Source organism: Anabrus simplex, chromosome 1 (assembly GCF_040414725.1).
Source record: "Anabrus simplex isolate iqAnaSimp1 chromosome 1, ASM4041472v1, whole genome shotgun sequence".
NCBI classification, from domain to species: domain Eukaryota; kingdom Metazoa; phylum Arthropoda; class Insecta; order Orthoptera; family Tettigoniidae; genus Anabrus; species Anabrus simplex.
In genome coordinates, this window is record NC_090265.1 from 1,249,264,730 (window position 1) to 1,249,288,412 (window position 23,683).

The 23,683-nt window shown below is 39.4% G+C and overlaps 1 protein-coding gene across 1 annotated transcript in view; it reads right to left on the reverse strand.

Annotated features, from left to right (window-relative positions):
• Window positions 1-15,298, reverse strand: part of LOC136877977 (alanine--glyoxylate aminotransferase) — a 72,147-nt gene extending 56,849 nt beyond the window's left edge. The window contains exon 1 of the mRNA XM_067152048.2: window positions 15,023-15,298. Coding sequence (XP_067008149.2) covers window positions 15,023-15,178 — 156 coding nt within the window. The 5' untranslated portion in view covers window positions 15,179-15,298. The remainder of the gene's footprint in view (window positions 1-15,022) is intronic.
• Window positions 15,299-23,683: the final 8,385 nt, after the last annotated feature.

Sequence of the window (23,683 nt, forward strand, 5' to 3'; positions counted from 1 at the left end):
AAGGGCATTTACATGGCAAGAAGTATGTTTCTGAAATTACAAGTAAAACACCTTGAGTGCAATTGTGACCTTTGATTCACAACATGTTGGCATTTCTCCAAGTGTAATGTGTTACTGGTACTGTTTCACAGTATCCAAGCTTTGTCAGTGGAGACTGAAGGCCTTTGAAATGTGGTTGTATTGCAGAATGCTGAAGATCCCATGGGTGGACAATGTCTCCACCGGGGAGGTATCCCGTCATGCTGAGAATTCATGTGAAGTCTTAACCCTCACACTATCCAGGAAAGCAACATATTTTCTTCACATCTTCCAAAATGACAAATACATCCTGATGCAACTGATCACAGAAGACAAGATAGAAAGGGAATGTGGACATGGATGGAGAAGATCGTCCTGGATGTGGAAACTCTGACAATGGTTTGACATCTACAATATGGCAACTTGATGAGGAATGTGAAAATAGGTTTGTACCTTTAAAGGTGGTAAGGAATGGTAGAGACCCACCTTATTATAAAAGAGAAATAAAGAGACTAAGAAGGAGGTGCAGATTGGAAAGAAATAGAGTTAGAAATGGCTGTGGAAGTAAGGAGAAATTGAAGGAACTTACTAGGAAATTGAATCTAGCAAAGAAGTCAGCTAAGGATAACATGCGGGCCGATGACCTTCGATGTTAGGCTCATTTAAACAACAAGCATCATCATCAGCAAGGATAACATGATGGCAATCATAATTGGCAGTCATACAAATTTTAGTAAAAAATGGAAGAGTATGTATAGGTACTTTAAGACAAAAACAGGTTCCAAGAAGGACATTCCAGGAATCATTAATGAGCAAGGGGTTTGTGTATATGAATATCTTCAAAAGGCAGAAGTTCTCAGCCAGCAGTGTGTAAAGATTATTGGTTGCAAGGATAATGTCCAGATAGAGGAGGAGACTAATAGTAAAGAAGTATTAAAATTTACATATGATAACAATGATATTTACAATAAGATATAAAAGTTGAAAACTAGGAAATAGGCTGGAATTGATAAGATTTCTGGGGATATACTAGAGACAATGGGTTGGGATATAGTACCATATCTGAAGTACTTATTTGATTATTATTTGCATGAAGGAGCTATACCAAATGAATGGAGAGTTGCTATAGTAGCCCCTGTGTATAAAGGAAAGGGTAGACATAAAGCTGAAAATTACAGGCTAGTAAGTTTGACGTGAGTTGCATGTAAGCTTTGGGAAGGCATTCTTTCTGATTATATTAGACATGTTTGCGAAATTAATAACTGGTTCAATAGAAGACAGTTTGGGTTTAGGCCACTGAAGCTCAACTTGTAGGATTCCAGCAAGATATAGCAGATATATTGGATTCAGGAGGTCAAATAGACTGTATCGCGATTGACCTCTCTAAAGCATTTGATAGGGTGGAAAAATGAGTGCAATTGGACTTGAAAAAAGAGTGACTGAATGGGTTGCTATATTTCTAGAAAATAGATCTCAGAGAATTAGAGTAGGCGAGGCTTTATCTGACCCTGTAATAATTAAGAGGGGGATTCCTCAAGGCAGTATTATTGGACCTTTATGTTTTCTTATACCGTATATATAAATGATATGAGTATAGAAGTGGAATCAGAGATAAGGCTTCTTGCAGATGATATTATTCTGTATAGGGTAATAAATAAGTTACAAGATTGTGAGCAACTGCAAAATGACCTCGATAATATTATGAGATGGACAGCAGGCAATGGAATGATGATAAATGGGCTTAAAAGTCAGGTTGTGAGTTTCACAAATAAGAAAAATCCTCTCTGTTTTAATTATTGCATTGATGGGGTGAAAGTTCCTTTTGGGGATCATTGTAAGTATCTAGGTGTTAATATAAGGAAAGATCTTCATTGGGGTAATCACATAAATGGGATTGTAAATAAAAGGTACAGATCTCTGCACATGGTTATGAGGGAGTTTAGGGGTTGTAGGAGAGGTCATATAAGTCTCTGTTAAGACCCCAACTAGCGTATGGTTCCAGTGTATGGGACCCTCACCAGAATTACTTGATTCATGAACTGGAAAAAATCCAAAGAAAAGCAGCTTGATTTGTTCTTAGTGATTTCCAATAAAAGAGTAGTGTTACATAAATGTTGCAAAGTTTGGGCTTGAAAGACTTGGGAGAAAGAAGACGAGCTGCTCGACTAAGTGGTATGTAATACCAATAAAAATGGTCCATTATTGGACATTATAAATTTTCCAGCCAACTCATTTCGCCCCAGTGTGCTGAGTTGGGCTCATCAGTTGGCAAATAGCACAGCGTCATATACCCTCACTCCATATATTGTAACCGAAATGCCCGTACTTAATTTCAGCGGAGAGCATGGGTTGACACCAGGGTGTGTACGGTCCATGCTAGGAAAACCAGAGAGAGAAGGGTAGTAATATAAGTTCCCAATAAGTTGAACCATGTGTTTATTCAAGTTAGACAAATGATATCACCTTTTACAGACGAGCAGTAGGGGTTCAGAAAGTCTAGGCAGAGGTAAGGAGAGATGCTGTCCCTTGGCGTTGGTGTTGTCCCACATTGTCGTACTCCTTCCCCCTCATCATAGATCTCCTCTCAGCACAATGGCACCACATTATCCCACGGCGGTTTATGATCCTTGAAGTTCTGTTGAGACTCGAAACCAGGAGTCTGACGTCTGGTGATGTCAGCGTGCAGCATGGGACAATTAATTTAGACTTTATTCCACTGAGGTCCCATAAAGAGAGTAAAGAAGTGTGTAGACTTCGCACAGAATATCAATAGGATTTGATACGACACTTCTCTACCGCACTGCATTGAGTATTATTACATGACACTGTTCATATAATCTACAAGTTCCACAGTTAATAAGGCTCAACACAAATAATATGTTAGTCATTCTATGCACTTATTGAAAAAATTTAAATTAATTCAGTATCACAGTTTTATGATGAAAACAAAGATTAGAACAGTTCAAATTTATGAAATAATTGTCGTCCGACACACTCGGCGATGAAATTTAAGTTAATGGGGTAACACAATTTACAAAGTCTGGAACCTTTTCTGACACTAAGGCTGACCGTTACTTTGGCACGAAAAGAAGCAAATTATGTCGTTGAGACACAGTCTTACATAATACTCATAAACACGGTAAATGCTGTAACAAAGGCATAGTCTCTTAAATACAAGTTAAAGCATAGTTTGTGAAATGAATACTGTTGTGAAGTTAAGTCAAAGTCTTATGAAAACTAATTAAGTTCTTTCACTGAGGGACAGTCTTGTGAAAATTCAAAAGCGCAGTCTTACAAAAGGGAATTAAGTTTTTCACTGAGGCACAGTCTTATTAAATATTCTAAAGCACAGTCTTTACAAATTGAAATGAATTATGCAAGTCACTTCGCAATTGTTTACTTATAGAATGAATGTCAATTATTTAAGCCCTTTCAGTTCAACATTTTATTAAACGAATTCTATTACTCATGTGTCACAGTTTATACAAGTCAGTCACTATTAACAACTTGAGGTAATTATCACCTCCAATCTCACATGAAGTTAGAGTCCTAGATTCGCACCTCTGACAGAAATTTAAACTGGAACACTCGTACTTTGCAGTACGTCTGTCATCAGCACTCAGCCAGACAGGGTAACGACCTCGAATATAACATTATGCAGCTGGCTCGCACACGTGGCAGCTGGGAATACATGAAGACACTGACTTCTACTAGCCCAGCGGGTTCCTTTTTATATGCGTAGGCCGGACCATGTGGTTTCTAATTCAAGATTGTTCTACCTTTAATAACTCGGCTATCCTTCCGAGTATTTTTATGAAACTTGGTACATTATAATTTTTGATAAAGGGCTACATGATGACGTGTTTAGAATTTTGGTTGCGCATTCCATTCTTAAGATATTGAAATAGAAGAAATGGAAAGTTCGATAGTGACGTCACCTCTCCTTGGCTGGCTCTCTGCAGCGAGCGGTTGCATGCCTCATTACTTCCACTGCCTGCATGCACAGCAGTCTTTTCAAACTCTTTCAGATGGGTGTTGGCACAAGTTACATTGGAAATACTTTGACGGAGAATGCCATCATAGCATTCCTGTTTCAATATATAATGATCAAAAAAGTGTGGACGGTTAAAATGAAATAATTACATATACAGTAGCTTAAAGCCTAAAACAACATTATTACAATAAGTATTACAGCCAGCAATTTAGGCTTCAATCCTAGTACCGTAACAGGAAAACATGCAAATAGTAGAGAACTGCGATAAATTATGATAAAGTCTCACCCCCGTAGCATAATGGTTAGTGTTATTAGCTTCCGCCCTCAATGCCCAAGCTCGATTCTTGGCACTGTCAGAAATTTAAGAATGGCAAGAGGGCTGTGTGTAGTTGAAATAGTACGTGCAGCTCACCTTCATTGGGGGTGTGCCTGATTTTTTTTTGCTTTATGTCGCACCGATACAGATAGGTCTTATGGCGACGATGGTATAGGGAAGGCTGGAAGTGGGAAGGAAGCAGCCCTGGCCTTAATTAAGGTACAGCCCCAACATTTGCCTGGTATGAAAATGGGAAACCATGGAAAACCATCTTCAGGGCTGCCGGCAGTGGGATTCGAACCCACTGTCTCCCCGATGCAAGCTCACAGCTGCGCGACTCGAACAGCGCGGCCAACTCGCCCCGTGGGTGTGCCTGAAAAAGGAGCTGCTCCACCTTGGGACGACACAAGTTTACTATTATATACATATGATCAGTGGCGTAACCTGGGATCAAGATGTGGGCTACAACTAGACTTGGGTTACCCCTTTTTGATGGTTGGTTTAGCGAACGTCAAGCCTTTTAAGCATTTTGAGCTGCAGTCAATAGCCACCGGAGTAGCTTGCTGTATTGTCAAGGCTGCTTCACAAGCTACTGCCCTGGCCTCTGTCACTGCCAATAGTCAACGCCTGATCAGTGAAGATGGTAGCCTAAGGTTTAACAAATTAAAGTCCTTAGCAAAAGTCCGGTTTTGTGGCTAAATGGATAGAATGCTTGCCTTTGGTCCGATGGCTATGGTTCAGTTCTCAGAATCAATCCCCTCACACTGTTAATTCCCCTGACTTAGGGACTAGGTTTTTATGATGTCTTCACTATTCGTTTCATCTCATTAGGTCACCAGCCAACCTATACAGATGCCATGCACCATTATTATTATTATTATTATTATTATTATTATTATTATTATTATTATTATTATTATTATTATTATTGTTGTTGTTGTTGTTTTTTTTTTTGTATAGGCCAGCTAAGGATCACGACATTCAACTATTGCATTTTGGAATGGGCTTTGATGTTTGCCCAGTAGTTGCGCATCCTCAGGCTGTGTTGCTCCTCCTCTCCTTTGTCCAAAGGGCGCCAGTCTTCTTTGTTGGTAGTCTGTCCTGGAACTTCTTATGTTTAAGCATCTTCCTGAGTGCTGTCCGATCCTTTAAGATTCCTTCTGTTATTCCCAGTTCCTGTAGATCTTTATCCACTTCGATCAACCATGGTGACTTGGTCTTCCTATTTTGCCAGTAGCTGAGAATCCGGTTGGTCAACCTGGTAGGATTATTATTATTATTATTATTATTATTATTATTATTATTATTATTATTATTATTATTATTATTATTATTATTATTGGCCGGCTCCATGGCTAAATGGTTAGCGTGCTGGCCTTTGGTCACAGGGTTCCCGGGTTCGATTCCCGAGAGGGTCGGGAATTTTTACCATAATTGGTTAATTTCGCTGGCATGGGGGCTGGGTGTAGGCTATGTGTCATCTTGATCATCATCCTCATCACGACGCGCAGGTCGCCTGCGGGAGTCAATTCAAAAGACCTGCACCTGGCGAGCCGAACTTGTCCTCGGACACTCCCGACACTAAAAGCCATACGCCATTTCATTATTATTATTATTATTATTATTATTATTATTATTATTATTATTATTATTATTATTATTATTATTATTATTATTATTAAAAACAAATTTTGTCTTTTACAGCATTATCATTATCAGCGGTCGTACCCATAGTTAACTGGATAGCTTTCTCGGGAGATCAGTGATGATGTCCGACCTATGATCTTGGGTTCAATTCCAGCCAACAAAAGAGAACACTAAACCTGAAATATTGCATTTCATTTTAGCAGATCAATATATATAAAATAACATGTCCTGACTGACTGACTCATCATCGCCGAGCCAAAACTACTGGACATAAAGAAATTAAATTTGGGGGATACATTTATATTAGAGTGTAGGTGCTCACTACGGGAGGAATTTTGGAAATTCGTGAAAGGGGGGGGGGTGAATTATTTAAATGGCATATATATCTCAAAAACTAAAAAGTGTACAGACATAAATATTGGTATTTGCAATCTCCTTTAAATATAAAGAAACGCGTAATTTTTGTATTTGGAAAATCCCTATTAGAGGGGTGAAAAAAAGGTGAAAAAGTGGTTGAATACCTTTTATGAAGATGCCGATATCTCAAAAACTGAAGGTGATACAGACTTGAAAATTGGTATTTGGAATCTCCTTTAAAAATAAAGAAACGCGTATTTTTTGCTTTTGGAAATTTAATTAATTAACGGGGAGGGGGGTAAACAGGGCAACAAAGTGGGGGGATTTTTAGAAAGACTGTATACAGTATATCTCAGAAACATAATATGTTACAGACGTAAACAAATTGGTATTTGGAATCTCCTGTAAAAGTAAAGAAACACAGGTGATTTGCTTTCGGAAAATCCACTAAAGGGGAAATAAAAACGGGGTGAATTTTTAAATGAGCATATCTACAGTGTATCTCAAAATCCTATCATGTTGCAGACGTCAAAATTGGTATTTTTAATATTTTTAAAGTAAAATAATCATGTTTTTTTAGAAAAACCACTTAACAGGGAGGGGCACAAAGAACTGAAAAGGGGATTGAATTATTTTTATTAGGATACTTATATCTCAAAAATGGAAAATGTTATAGACGTTAAAATTGGTATTTGAAAATATTTTTTTTTAATCCACAAGGAGGAGGAGAAGGCTGAAAGAATTGAAAAACTAGTTGAATTATTTGTGTGAGGATACTTATATCTCAAAAACTAAAGATGTTGCAGACATGAAAGTTGGTATTTGGAATCTTCTTTAAAAATAAAGAAACACTTATTTCTTTGATTTCAGAAAATCCAATTGGGAGGGGATGAAAGAATTGAAAAAAATTATGTAATTATTTGAATGAGGATACTTATATCTAATAAGAACTAAAGTTGATACAGACTTGAAAATTGGTATTTGGAATCTCCTATTGGGGGGGGGGGGTGCTAGTTGCTTTACGTCGCACCGACACAGATAGGTCTTATTGCAACGATAGGACAGGAAAGGGCTAGGAGTGGAAAGGAAACGGCCGTGGCCTTAATTAAGGTACAGACCCAGCATTTGCCTGGTGTGAAAGTGGGAAACCACGGAAAACCATCTTCAGGGCTGCCGACAGTGGGGTTCGAACCCACTATCTCCCGAATACTGGATACTGGCCGCACTTAAGCGACTGCAGGGTGGAGGTGAAAAGGAGTTGAATTCCTTTTACGAGGACACATATATCTCAAAAACTAAAGATGTTACAGTCGTAATAATTGGTATTTTGAAGCTCCTTTAAAATAAAGAAGCACGTATTTTTTTTCTCGGAGATTCAGTTACGAGGGGGAGAGGGTGAAAGGAAGTGTAAAAAAGAATTATTTTTATGGGAACACGTATATCTACAGTAAAAAACGAAGGTTACAGACGTACACATTTGTATTTGCAATTCCCTTTAAAAATTAAAAAAATGCATTTTTGGGGCGGGGGAAACTAACTTAAGGGGGTGTCGTGAAAAAGGAGTTATCTTACTTGTATCTCAAAAACTGAAGATGTTACAGATATGAAAATTTGTATTTGGAATCTTCTTTCAAAGTAAAGAAACACCCATTCTTTCGCTTTCGGAAAATCCACTTAGGGGGGTGAATGATTGAAAAATTAGTTGAATTCTTTGTAAGAAGATACTTATATCTCAAAACGTAAAGATTTTGCAGACTGAAAATTGGTATTTTGAATCTCCTTTAAAAATAACGAAACACGTATTTTTTTCTTTCGGAAATACGATTTAAAGAGGGGGGGGGGAGTGAAAATATGTAAAGAAGAAGATGAATTGTGTTTATGAGGATACTTACAGAAATGAACGTTGGTATTTTGAATCTCCTTGAAAAAATAAATAAATACGTATTTTTTGTTTTCGGAAAGTACGTGCAAGGGGGGACGGGGATGGAAAGAAGTGAAGAAGTTGAATTATTTTTATGAGGATACTTATATCTCAAAAACTGAAGATGTTACAGACATGAAAATTGGTATGTGGAATCTCCTTTGAAAATAAAGAAACATGTACTTTTTGTTTTCGGAAAATCCACTTTGGTGGGTGTGGAGGAAGGGCTGATAAAGGGATTGAATTATTTTTATGGGGATACATATATCTCAAAAACTGAAGATGTTACAGACGTAGAAATAAGTATTTGGAATCTTCTTTAAAAATAAGGAAACACTTCTTGTTGTATTTTTGTGTTCGACTGGAGAGAAGACTGTTTCTCACATATATAGTTCTATATCGCATGGTTATCTTAGCCCCAAAAGGCAATAACCAGCACCAGCATGTGGGTTACAAAGAGTTTCTTGGGTAAATGAAACTCAGTTTTGCGGTGAGTTTTTATACTTTAGGTATTTTTAAATAATGTCTTAGTACAGTACCAAAGAACGATTACTGGTATCAAATTACGAAATCCACGCGAGCAAAGCCGCGGGTAACTGCTAGCACGTTATATATTATTGTTACAGGAATTGGGAGGTTGCTCACTTAATGGACAGCGGCTGTTTGTGGCTGGGTCATTCCAGCTGTGGAACTTCGCACGGTTTTAACGGCAACCTAGTACCGTCCAGTTCGTGAAAAGTTAGAAACCGTACCGTACTGTTTTGAATTAGATCGAGCATTTCGTATGAGAGCATTAATTTTAACCGCGACATTCCAGTCTGTCCATATTGTATTCTAACAAGAATTATTGTTTTATTTTAGTTGGAATTAGCCTTGGTGTATTGTCTTCTTTTGTTCTCTTCTTCGATTCTGTTGGATCTCTAATAATTATTATCTTTATTCCATCATAATGAAAAACGCCCAACTCAGTTGTGACTGTCTATAGGCAAGAGGGCCTGCCAATACAATGAAAATTCCCTAAAATGGTCTTCACATGAGAAACGACGTATGGCGTCCTTCCCATCGTGTTTCTTCAGAAACACTAACAGCTGTGTGATTTTATAAAATCTTATTCACAACGTGTACACTTCTTCATTTAGAAATCTGTATGCAATGTAGAATTCCGTAGCGAAGCACGGGTACATCAGCTATTACGTAGGCTATTGCGAGGACTTGCTATTGCTCCCCTTTCATAATGTGTTATGTTGCAGTGTGAGGTCAAAGAATATCAGCAACTGTTACCGATATTATCCTAACCCAAGTTTGTAAGACCTCTATTAACTGATATTGCGTTGGCAAGAACACAAAATATTACCCGCCCGGTGTGTACCACTCCAAGCTTTAATCCAGGAAAATCTTCGAATTGTGACATGAAGAGGCTAACTACTATTTCATACAGGTAACATTACTGATATTTAATATTAATAATTTACGGGCTTCAGTGAACATACGACTATACTGCATAGTGTTTTTTAGGCTGTCGTCATAATAATACGCTTAGAACATTGTGCGTCTGTGCCTGCCTTCTAGCGGAGAATTTTTGTCGCAGCATATTCGCAAAAAGCCTCGCATAGAGCAGTCAGTAGGCCTATAGGAGCTTAGCCTACAAGTAATAAAAGGCCTGCCCAATAGCCGCTCATAGCTGTCGATCCTTAACACCGGGGCAAGGCTACTCTCCTGCTCTTCCTAAAACTTAACAAACTCCCGTCAGATATCCCCTCCTGCCGACCTATATCTCTACTCGTAATCCTCTAAAATATTTGAAGGCATTCTTACTAGAAGAATGTCTCATTAAAGTATTTACATTCCTTAAATATTCCCTCCTCCCAAGCTGGTTTTAGATCGCACTTTTCTAGCCAAGACCATCTCTTTCATAACACTTCCTCTCTCAGTACCTACGGTCAACCCACAAACCTGCTACCTACTTTAATATGCCTGGATGCCGACAAGGCTTTTGATGGCGTGTGGCATCCAGGCTTTTTCTATAAACTCAGTCATTTACCGCTTCCCAACACAACCCTACATTTTCTTTACAACTATATCAACTCTCGTTGTGCTGACATAGTCATTCATGGAACCCACTCCTTCACTTTCCCTATCACCTCGGGACTTGCTCAATGCTCACCACTCCTCCTCTCCTTTACTCCCTGTTTATGCATGATATCCCGTATCCACAAGTTCCCTTACGCTTACATCAATATGCCGATAACCTTGCAGTTTTAGCTCTTTGCCGTACCCATGTTTCCCTTCAATCTAAGATCCAAAAATACCTCACTACTGTTGAAATTTGGCTAAATTTCTGGCACTTATCTGTCAACCCCAGTAAAACTCGATTTATTGTATTCCGCTCTAAATCCCGTACCTGTCGTCCAACTTATAAAGTCCAACTAACCATGTATAATTTATATCCTTTGGCGAAACTAACCAACTAACCTACGTATGAATTAAATTTCAAAATAACCTCAAATGGAAACTCCACCTCTCCTCAATTCACCGCAAAGCCTTAAGTCGATTCCGTGCCCTCCGTTCCCTTACAGGACATTCATGGGATTAAAACCCCCAACAAATTCTGAACATATGCAGATCCTTCATCCGCCCTGTAATTACCTAGCCTTCTTTGACCTGGATACTCATCCAATGGACTATACTAAACTACTTAAATACGACGGGCATGCGCTTCGTATTGCATACCGACTGAAACTTGACACTCCTTCTGCCGAACTTTAAACCTCTATATACCTTCCCTAATATCCTTGCATTTCTCCATTCCCTCCGCTATAACTACCTCACAACCGGCATTCGTCATAATAATCGCATTATTAAAGAAGCTCTACCCCTTTCTCCCGTTGCCACAGCTATTCTCAATGACACTCGAACCCCTCCACATTCTTATCTCTTTCCTGAAATGAAAAACCACAGACACCTTCCTAATTCCCAACCATCCCTCTTCCCACCGCACCATATCGCCTATATTTACTTATATCATGCAATAATTTCTGTATGCACCTGACTGCGGTGGAACATTCCTCTCCACCGACAATATGACAACAGCACCACCAGTGTAATCTGTGCAACGTGTGCTAACAGTGTAGTAATAGTGCTCAGGCTATCTTTCTCCATACTATACTGCTAATAATAAGAGTTGGTGTCTGACATTTCTTAGAGGGAGGTCCGTTTACTGCCTGCCGAGGCAGGATAAAGGGAGTGGCTGTGTGGTTGCCATGGAAACGAGGGTGGGGCGACTGCGGTTGCCATGGATGTAACACTTCAGGGCAGCTCGCCTTGCTGGGAGTTGCCAAACCTGTCACTGTCACTGATAAGAACCTGATTGTTTGTATAAGAGTGATCGCAAATGGGACGACACCGCCTGGTTAGGTAGTCTACAACAGATCACAGCGGTCAGAATGAAGGAGGGAACAAGTGAGCCGGAAGCGAGGGGTAAGAGCATGTAGAAAGGAATGCTGGAATGTGGCAACATCGTGAAATGGCACGTGCAGTGCTCCTCCCTCCAACCTTACCTGTCAGACACCTACTCTTATTATTAGCAGTATAATTTTCGTTGTGACTACACTTCTATACTTTTTATTATTCTCTTAGGGTTAACTCTACCTGTTTATAGTTTATGTATTCCTGTATTCTTATCGTTATCTCTCATACTAGCTAAAATATGAATGTATTGGCACCGATATTACCACTATGTTACAAGTTATTTATGTTTTTCTTATTATAATATTATTAATCATGGCAACAGTTACACTGCCCTCTAGCTCAATATCATTCATTCCTTTCTCTGTATATTTTCATATGATATGTACTATTTTATTTACTATGTTGTTATTTCACTTCAAATCAGTATATTTCTGTCCTTCAGGAAGAATACCGTACCTTAAACACGTTACTCCTCGACGTATGTTATACTACTGGTGTAGCGTACGATATGTTGTGTAACTGTTTGAAGTTTTGTTTGGTATCGAGTTAATATTCTGTTTATTTTTTGGTGTAAAATATTTAGTGCCACAGAAAAGGCACGAGAGACTTTATTTTCAGTGTGTTTAATGACATTTATGTTACTGTATCCGATTGCTAAGAAGATGCACAAAGACTTTCCATAGATGCCACAGAAGAGGCACTAATACTTTTTCCCAGTCTTGTATCTACAGTATATCCTGTATATTATGTATTCTTTATTTGCTCAATAAACGGATATCGCAGGGGGAAGTTACGGCGGGTGGGGTGTGGACCAGTGGCGTATGCTGGGATCAAGACGTGGGCTACCACTAGACTTAGGTTACCCCTTTACGATGGTTGGTTTAGTGAAAGTCAGGTCTTCAGGGTTTTGAGTTGCAGCCAGTAACCACCGCAAGTTGCCTGCTGTGTTGTCAAGGCTGCTTCACAAGCTACTGCCCAGGCCTCTGCTACTGACAATGCTCAACCCCTGATCAGTGGAAATCGTAGCCTAAGGTTTAGCAATTTCAAGTCCGGCTTTGTGGCTAAATGAGTAGAATGCTTGCCTTTGGTCCGATGGCCCCGGTTCAATTTTTAGGATCCACCCCCTCATAAGTCAGGTTGTGAGTTTCACAAATAGGAAAAGTCCTCTCAGTTTTAATTACTGCGTTGATGGGGTGAAAGTTCCTTTTGGGGATCATTGTAAGTATCTAGGTGTTACTATAAGGAAAGATCTTCACTGGGGTAATCACATAAATGGGATTGTAAATAAAGGGTACCGATCTCTGCACATGATTATGAGGGTGTTTAGGGGTTGTAGTAAGGATGTAAAGGAGAGTGCATATAAGTCTCTGGTAAGACCCCAACTAGAGTATGGTTCCAGTGTATGGGACCCTCACCAGGATTACCTGATTCAAGAACTGGAAAAAATCCAAAGAAAAGCAGCTCGATTTGTTCTGGGTGATTTCCGACAAAAGAGTAGCGTTACAAAAATGTTGCAATGTTTGGGTTGGGAAGAATTGAGAGATAGAAGAAGAGCTGCTCGACTAAGTGGTATGTTCCGAGCTGTCAGCGGAGAGATGGCGTGGAATGACATTAGTAGACGAATAGGTTTGAATGGCGTCTATAAAAGTAGGAAAGATCACAATATGAAGATAAAGTTGGAATTCAAGAGGACAAACTGGGGCAAATATTCATTTATAGGAAGGGGAGTTAGGGATTGGAATAACTTACCAAGGGAGATGTTCAATAAATTTCCAATTTCTTTGAAATCATTTCGGAAAAGGCTAGGAAAGCAACAGATAGGGAATCTTCCACCTGGGCGACTGCCCTAAATGCAGATCAGTATTGATTGATTGATTGAATGTTAATTCCCCTGGCTTGGGGACTGGGTATTTATGACGTATTCGCCATTCATTTTATCCTCATTAGGTCACCACCAAGCCTATACAGATGCCATTCACCATTATTATTATTATTATTATTATTATTATTATTATTATTATTATTAAATAAAAATGTTGTAGTTTACAGCGGTCGAGCCCATCGTTCACTGGGTAATTAGCTTCATCGGGAGATCAGTGGTGGTGTCCGATCCATGATCACGGGTTCGATTCCAACCAACGAAAGAGAACACTAAACCTGAAAGATTGCATTTCATTTTAGCAGATCTACGAATAAACATAAAACTATATTACTCTTATAACAGCAGCCCTGTAGTGTCTTCCTACAAGGATGTAGAAGTAAACGGAAGTGAAATACCAGCACTCTGTTATCTATATAATTAAGCCAGAAGTATGAGGTGAGGAAGTATATACCATGAGCAACGCATGGTTGATAGTTAACAGTGGCGATCTGACGGACCGAAGCCTAGCACACCCTATCCGCCCTGCCCTTGCCCCTTCTCATAACAATACGACACGGTCCTCACAAAAGACCCGTTATTTAAAAATAATTACAACAATGAAAATTGATACCAAAATATGATATTTTCGTTGGGAAAGTGATACTTTTTTGATATGTAGTGCATCTGAGATCGTATTATGCAGACATTTTGAGGAACATTTAACTTTTTTCATACAAATGTATACTGCCAATAAAAGGTAGGTATAGTAGCCTAACACTCAGTCATTTCAGTTTCGAAGGTAATAATAGGCTTATCAGTTGTGCTGTTTGATATTTTTCAAACTTTATTTCAACAGTTTTTGATTTAAATTTGTTCGTATATTTTTCTGAGTTGTAATCGTAATAAATGATTATAAACGAGACTTTTGTCATCGGTTACAGAGTATGGTTCCGTAGTTACTGAGAAATTAAACAAATTTTAAGTACGATTGGCAGTTGAGCAGCTTAGCCGTTAAATTGCGGAGGCAGTCAACTAAAACCTGTTACATATTACTTTTTAATAATCTTACAATAATGAATAATCCCCCTTTTTGTATATTTTTACAATAAATTGCATAATATCTACCTGCTGTAATTAAATTTATGCGTTATAACTTATATAGATTCTGCATTTTATTTGATGAACCCGAATTTTTATTTTGGCAGGTGGGCCCCAATCACGTTTGTTACGCCCCTGGATCTAACCAACGTGCCTCAGTGCTCTCGGTGCTGTCCAGATCTTCGAATTATTATTATTATTATTATTATTATTATTATTATTATTATTATTATTATTATTATTATTATTATTATTATTATTATTATTATTATTATTATTATTATTATTATTAGATCTTGGCGCCACAGGTATAGAACAAAACACTTCCTTGGTATATCTTACCTGGTGAAATTCTGTGTGTAGAGGACTTAAAACGGGCAAACTCATTGCATGTAAGACTCTTGGATGACAAGTTGTTGGGCCTGGACCAAGTAATGTGAAGTTAGGCACCTTCAGCGGAAGTTGCAGACATGACGGAGGTTCAACTACAAGATCCATGGCGTCTTCTCCTGTTAGTGCTCTGGAACTAACTGAAGATGAACGACTTGGCACATTAGATTGTCTCAATTATATAACCATGAATGGTAATGTACGTCGTGATGTAATTTATCTCTGGGCCATAGACCTTCAGTTATGACGAACCCCTCGTCCTTTTACTTAGATACGGGACAAGTATATAGGCCTATTATTTGGTGAACAACTGCTAATCTAATGCCAGTAACCTTCGCTGATAATACAAGCACAAAAATGCAAAGTCATTCCTAGCAACAGACTGTGTTGTTGATTAGGGCAATTAACGAATAATTACTGTCATATAAACAAATAAAAATAATGATCGAATCCGGGCCCCTCTGAGGAGCCGGACAATACCGTTAATGATGCCATGAATGAAGCTATGCTTCTTTCCTGGTTATACTGTGCAATGTTCGTTTTAAAGATAAATACTGTAAGTATGAATTGTGGCAACTTCAACTCAATATCTCCACCTCTATTAAACGAAACATCACATTCAAAATAACTGAAGTGGAGCACTTATTCTATTATTTTATTATCTACCACAATTTTGGTTCATTTAGAGCGTGTAAGTGGCCGTGTATGTCAACACGCTCTGGTTATGGAAGCAAACTCTGCATTCGGGAGACACGTGCGTTGAAATCCCACCGTCGGCTATCCTGAGAAGGTTTGCTGCGGTTTTCAATGCTCACAGCCAGGCAAATGCTCGGACAGTTCCTATCCATAGGCCACAGCCGATTCCTTCCACCTCCTTACCCAGTTTCGTTCACAATAATTAATTTTATCTCTTTTTAGCTCCTCGACTGAGGTTGGCGTTAGGAAATCATGCCATATCATTTCACCTCGCCTCATCCCCGACTAATGGAACTAAGGGTCAGCATACGCACATATAATTTTGTTCAAACGGGCCTTGGCCTATCAAGCGACCGCTGCTCAGCCCGAAGGCCTGCAGATTACGAGATGACGCACGGTCTTTGCGACGAATCCTCTCGGCCGTTGTTCTAGACCGGGGTCGCCTCTCACCGTCAGATAGCTCATCAACTGTAATCACGTCGGGTGAGTGGACTTCGAACCAATCCTCAGCACTAGGTAAAAGTCCCTGACCTGGCCGGGAATCGAACCCCGGTCCTCTGGGTAATAGATATGCACGCTACCCGTAAACCGAGGGGCCGACATAATCTATACATTTAAAAAATTGTTGAAAACCAAAGTCAGTCAGTACGGTCATTCTATCCGGTCGATTTCCTTCATTCTTTTTTTAACTGAAAGGTATTCATGCACAGGTTTGTCATCAGGCACTATAAATCACTTAACTTCCGCCTTCCTCAAATTATTTGATTTTTTACAATTTTTTGTCTCTTTGAAGCTATCATATTTTTGGCTCTAATTGAGGTACGGAGTTCGTTTTGACCTAAGAACACTCAGTGGATCAAGATATTTCATTTCTCCTCTTAACTATTCAAATTGGTTGATTCTGAGGAAAGTTATGAGTGCACATTCAATTTGACATCTCATTTCTTCAACATTTTTTCTCACTGAAGCAATCATATCTTTCATTCTAATTGAGGTACGCGGTTCGTTTTGGTCTAAAAACACTCAGTGGATCAAGCTCTTTCTTTTGAGGTAATAACTACTTAAAATGGTAGATTCTGAGAAAATTTATGAGTACATTTGTCTCCATGACGAAGATCTTTGAAGGACTTTTTAACAGTTCGGCGCGTAGTGTTGTTCCAAGGAACGTTTAATTCGATTTCTTTGTGTGATGTATTTCCAAGTGTTTTGTTGACATGATATTACATTATATTACCACAGCAGATCATGTGCTTTATTTCATTAACTCGAAACTTTCCAAATACATACTCTGTACATTGCGGGCGGAGCCAGCGGAAAACTGCTAGTTTTAGTTAATTTGGGATAATTGGCTTTGAAGGGCATTGTTTTTGTTTTTGAGGAAGTTACCTTCAGATTGCTTATTTTTGCATTAAGCATAATTTTATAAACTGGAGCCTGATGTTGATCTTCGGATTCCTCGAGAACACTCTGGTCATCAGCAAATAATATTGTGTTTATATATAGGGTTTATCGAAATTACGCCGACAAAAATATCAGGGATGCTCTTCGTGTTATATAAAGAACGACGATGCAATCGGGTCGATGGAGACAAATTTTCTTTTCGAAAAAATGAGGATACATTGTTACTTCCGGCGCGCGATTCAAATTGACGAACTCGCCGTATTAGCTGTCAGAGCGCAAGCCGCAGCCCGGTGCTGTGCTGTGCTTTGGGGTAGGGAGTGGAGTGGGGTGTATAAAACGTACCCTAAAGGCTGATGACACACGGAGCGGTTTTCGCCGAGTCGGCAGCCGAGTCGGCCGCCGCGTCGGGGCATGTTTCTATTGTATCAGATGGGATGAAACAGACACAGCGGTGCTCGCCGACAGGCGGCAGATTTGCCGACTCGGCCTGTCGTGTAGCTGGCGGTGCAGCGAGCGGTTTGAAGACTTTGTGCGCGCTCTAGCGCCATAGATTTATTACATTCAGCTGAATCACGGCTGACTTGATGCTTCGCTCTAGTCGGGCGTGGCTGAATTTACGCGGCGATTGCATCATTGGTAGGTATTCTTGTATTAGATATCATGAAGTATCTTTGAAATTCAATAATATACACGTAAAAGGACATATAGAGTAAGTAGTCTTTCGGAATAAGAATAAGAACAATCCTTTATTTTTCGGTAATTTTAGCTAGCTTCCTCACCTAACGTCACGCTCACTAATGTGTTTTGTCCACTGCCTGCTCGATACGCACCCGATGACTGCTTATAAGCAGTCATTTTAGATGCAGTTCGAGCAGGCAGTGGTTTCGTCACAGTCGGCAAAAACCGCTTTGTGTATCAATCACAGTCGGCGGCCGACGCGGCTGCCGACTCGGCAAAAACCGCTCCGTGTGTCATCAGCCTAATACACAAGAATGCTCCGGGCGAATACACAAGTTTCGACTTGCGCAGAATTGTTTTCGTCTCTTGCAGGCAATATCCACTGTTTGTTTATTAAGCAACCGTAATTGCACACACAATACAAGAACACAGAGTAATAGACACGCTTGTCACTTAAGGAATGCACCCGATCGTCTCTCTGCTCATCTGTTGATCTCGGTAACATTATTATTTAACATGCGCGAAGACGCATCGCTGCCGCTACACAATCGTGCATTCCCTTACTCACAACATTGTAAAAGGAATGAAATATTGAAAGAAAGAAAATACGCCCAATGGGAAACGTGCAAGTGACCACTAGCGCTAAAAGTGGCGAAACAGTGAGGTAGGGTGCAGGTCATGCTGATTTAACTAACTCACGACTGTGGTGTTGATTCACGAAAAGATTAGTTATTTTTATTTTCATTTTTTATGTATTACAGTCTATTAGGGGCTCCCTAGCCGAGGCGGTAAAGGTGTGTTCGGTTCGCCCGGAAGGAGTGGATTCTGACCCATTTCTACCGAAAACTTAGTAGCCAGTGTGTGAAGAACAAACAGAACAAACTACACTACCTACTGTGTCTGGGAAGCGACTGCGCGAAACGAACAAGAAACTTATGCATTCGAGGGGAGCATTATCTCTGTCGCCGTCTATCATACACCCCACTTCTAAGCATGGCACCTGACAGCGGCTTACGCACTGCACAGTCGGTTGACATTTCTTAAATGCCAGAGACCTGTCACTCATTAAATTTACCATCAGTTTTACCTTTTAAGGGCAAAATTATGTTGCTGTTGAGGAGACATTAAACATGTATAATTATTATTTTATTAATAAATAACATTATTGTGTTTTATCTTCCACTAACTACTATATTTACGGTTTTCCGAGACGCCGAGATACCGGAATTTGCTCCCACAGGCGTTATTTTATGGTAAATGTGCCGATAGGAGGCTGGCGTATTTGAGCACATTCAAATACCACCGGACCTGCCAACTTGGTCGCTGAAGCCCAACGTTTCTACCTTCTGAGGCGCTCAGCCTGGCTATTATTAATCTATGGGCCAAAAGAGAAAGAAAGTAACACGTTTACCAAGCAGCAGCCATATAATTATTTAATTGCGAAAAACAAGTTCTGGTGGGTGATGCAAGACCTTCCTCCTCTTGCCAAGAGCCATGAAAGGGACGCGTACCTTCATGCTTGTTTAACCATTTAGTCTAGGCGTACCGGTACACCGGAAGAGACGAAACTGTCAAGAGACAAAACGTCGGAGACTAAATATCTTGCTTCATAAAGTCTCAGAGAGTCTCTGATTCCATTTTATTCTGAATCATTACGAAAAAGTGGATATTATTTTATATTATTACTAGCTGATGTAGCCTGGTGGCCATGATCGTTAAGGCGCTGAAGTCTAAAACGGTCTAACACCGAGGTTAGCCGGTTCGAGTCCCGTTGGTCGAAAAAATTTTCACCATCAGAATGTTGGCCGGCAGGGTAGGGGAGGTATACAATTTCTAATCACTAGATTGCGTGCCAAAAGCCTGGATTAAATTCCAAACCTCTCCGCAGTGCTCATATGGAGTGAGGGCATATGACGCGGTTGATGTTGATTCGTCCGTCGGATGGGGACGTTAAGCCTTGAGCAGACCCCTTGGTGCTATTCGACAGGAGTAGGCTATGTGCCGGCACCGGGTTTCACCCTCTCCCTACTATCATATATCACGTCATTCATTTCATCTCTCATTAACTCCTCTGATGAGGTTGACGTCAGGAAGGGCATCCGGTCATAAAAAACCGCCACGACAAATTCATCTCACCTCATACCCGACCCCGTAGGGAAACGGGACAAGGGTTGGACAAAAAAACTAGCTGATGTAGCCTTGCTTCGCTACAGAATTCTATTATTGTATGCAGAATTTTAGATGAAGTAGTGTAAACGTTGTGAGTAAGATTTTAAAAAATTGCATAACTTGTAGCGTTACCCCAGAAACACGACGGAGAAGACGCCATACGTCATGCCTCATGTGAAGACTGGGTTAGGGAAGTTTCATTGTAATGGCAGGCCCTCTTGCCTACTGCCAATCACAATAGAATTGGGCAGTTTTAATTATAATGGCAAACGCACACTCTCCACCTGCCTTTTTTGCATCCTCAGAAATACTGTTCTGTGGTTTTCCCAAAGTCTTAAAGGATCCACCAATGGACAGAAAACCAACATGACAGCAATATTAACGCAATAAAACATTAATACGTGTCTGCGTAAGGACAAATTCAAAGGAAAATGATTAGTGATAAATATTAATATTTTATTTTTGGAATATACTGTATATAGGATTTATTGGCCTGCATATAGATATCGTGCAAAACGGTTCCCTAAAGAACTGTGTTTCTAAGCCAAATCGCTAAAATTAGTCATGACAACCTGGAGAATGTTAAGAATCAAGAAGGTTGCGACTGAGCAAGAGTTGAAACGATCTTCGTTATATTATATTATATTATATTATATTATATTATATTATATTATATTATATTATATTATATTATATTATATTATATTATATTATATTATATTATATTATATTATATTATATTATATTATATTATATTATATTATATTATATTATATTATACTAACAAATGTACCCGTGCTTCGCTACGGTATTCAACACTGTATTCGAATATCGAAGTAAATAAAGTACATGCAGTAAATAAGATTGTTTTAAAATTTCATGTCTCTTCGCGTTATCCGAGAAAGAGCATGGGGATGTCCCCATACGTTGTTTCCAATGTAAAGTGTTTGTTACGGATTTGTGATATAACGGCAGGCTCACTTGCCTACTGCCATTCACAATCGAGTTGGGAAGTTCACATTATAATTGCAGGCCCCATTGCCTACTGCGCGGTCACAATCAATTTGGGAGTGTTCGTTACAATGGCAGGCCCCATTTCCTACTTCCAAACAGATTACAGTCGAGGAGATTTTATTATAATGGCAAGCAACTTCCCTACCACCAGTGAAAATTGAGTTGTGCCGTTATCATTATAATGTCAGGCCCATTTCCCTACTGCCAGCCAGCTTACTGCCAGTCACACCAAGTTGGTGAGTTTCCATCAAAATAGCAGGCCACCATGCCTAATGCCAGTCACATTTTAGATGAGGACATTTGTTTATAATGGCGGGCACCCTTGCCTGCTGCCAAACACAATCGGGTAGGGGAGTTTTAAACAAAACTGCATGCTCCCTTGCCTTCTGCAAGTCAATTCGAGAAGTGAACTATTCATTAAAATGGTAGGCCTCCCTTACTAATGACAGTTACACAGGAGTTGGAGAAGGACCCCTTTCCTACTGCCAGTCAAAGTCGGTGTGGGGAGTACTGATTACAATAGCAGACACACCCTTTCTCGATCGCTACAAATCGACATCAGTGAATACATATAGATCGACATACGAAAGTATATGCGTGTTTACAATATTGCAGACCTTCATTTACAGATTAACTGCTGCTAAACGTACGTCATATCGACAAAGGATTATACCATAAGACACGCCGGATTTAGTGGCCTAAGTGGCTGGTCCTATGATATGTCATCTATTCTTGGGTCAGATTGAGTTAGAAACGCGGAACAGGGTAACGTTCTTGTAAGATTATCGCACATTACATTAATTTTCGGTTAATTATGTGACAGCTACATACATAGCATTTGGCTCATATATGGCTGCTGGGTGGGCCAATTTTCGCGAAGAGTTTGATGATTCTGTATTTCATATAAGTAATCGAAGGTATGAATTATGCATGTGAAAATTCCAAATTGACTTAACATCCATTAATAGAGAAAAATCAAACGTAAAAGGGATACAGATACGGCAAAAAGTCATAAGACCAAAGTTGTAGATCATTCCAAATTGAACGGAGATTGTGCAATCCGTTATGTGATAGGACTTTCCGAAGGTCTGCACCATCATAAAAAATTGCCTGCATATTTCGATATTCTTCGGTGATAAAAAGTGAAAAATTTAATGATCTTGGATGTTTTCCGTCCGTTACAGGCTAAAACGTATAATTTTGTCAAATTTCAATTATCTCTTTTCTTCTGGCAGATTATACCGCAATCTGGATTTTGGGCGAGGCGGATAAAAATTAGGACTTTTAGGAAACTAAACCAAAAATTATGCAGATGGTCATTATTACCCCTTAAACGGAAAGCTGTACGAAAATATCCCCAAAATAGTCAGTGTAGAGGTACACAGTCGTTACGATTTGATTTATATAGATAAGGAATCTGCTCCATGGAAAACACCTTTTGGGCTATGTCCGCTGGACATAACCTGCAAAACTGACCATTTATGATATTTCCCTTATTAATCCTCCTGACGAAAAAATGCACATGAAAAAAGTTTTAGAGGTGGAATTCCATCACGTTTGGTCGATTTCCAGTCAGGTTGGTCTTGTTCTGTATATATTGTGGAAGAGTAAAATCACCATTTCGGTTCCCTATAAACCGCCCGTCCATTCCGGAACATGAAATGTTATTGACCTTCAAAACCTACCTTTGGACAGGTGGATGCTAAATATAAAGTTTGGTTCGAATATCTTCAGTAGTTTTCAAGTTGTAAGGAATACGCTTTACACGCACCCGCTCGTGAGTTAAGTCCGATGGGACTTGTACCGAAAAACGGTCCGTTAACGATATCTCCCTTATTAATCCTCGTATCGAAATGATGCACATGAGAAAAAAAGGTTTAGAAATTAATTTCCATCAAGGTAGGTAGATTTCCATTAAGTTTGGTTGTGTATATTTTGTGGAAGTGCAAAATCACTGTTTCGGTTTCGTATAAACCCCCAGTCAGATCAGCGATTTAGAAACAATATTTGCCCTAAAACCTATCAAGGACAGGTGTATTCTAAATATGAATCATGGTGGAAATACATCCAGTAGTTTCTAGCACTCGCGTACATACGGCGTAATTAAGGAAGAAAATAATACAATTAAGAAAATTGAAAATTAATAGAAAAGGGATTATAACTGAGGACAGCCGGATAACGACAAATATGTAAATGCCAAGTGAATGTATTGGAAAATCAAATGCCCCTCAATAAATCATGCTGGTGTGAGTTATGGATATAATAAAGCAGTAACAGAGGAGAAATTTAGGTGCAGTGATTCTTAGGTAAACAAATAATAAGATGACTAATGGTGTCATTACTTAATCTATTCGAGGGCGGTTATAACCTCCAACGATATTCCACCAATATCGCGCAGATAGGCCGATTGACGCCTCTCTTGCCTTCTACCCAAGGAACAACCACGAATTTAAAAGCATGATGAGGAAAATGGCAATACGTTACTTCCCTGCTGGCATGCAGTCAGAGACGTTGCCATGGTAACCTGTAGGTTCGTTGTCGGTCTGTCGGTCACTCAATGCAGAGCATGATACCAGCAGAAAATTGTAAATTTCTCCGTCATGTGAAGAGTAAGGTAAATTATGAACATAACGAAAGTTGTTTATAATGAAGAGA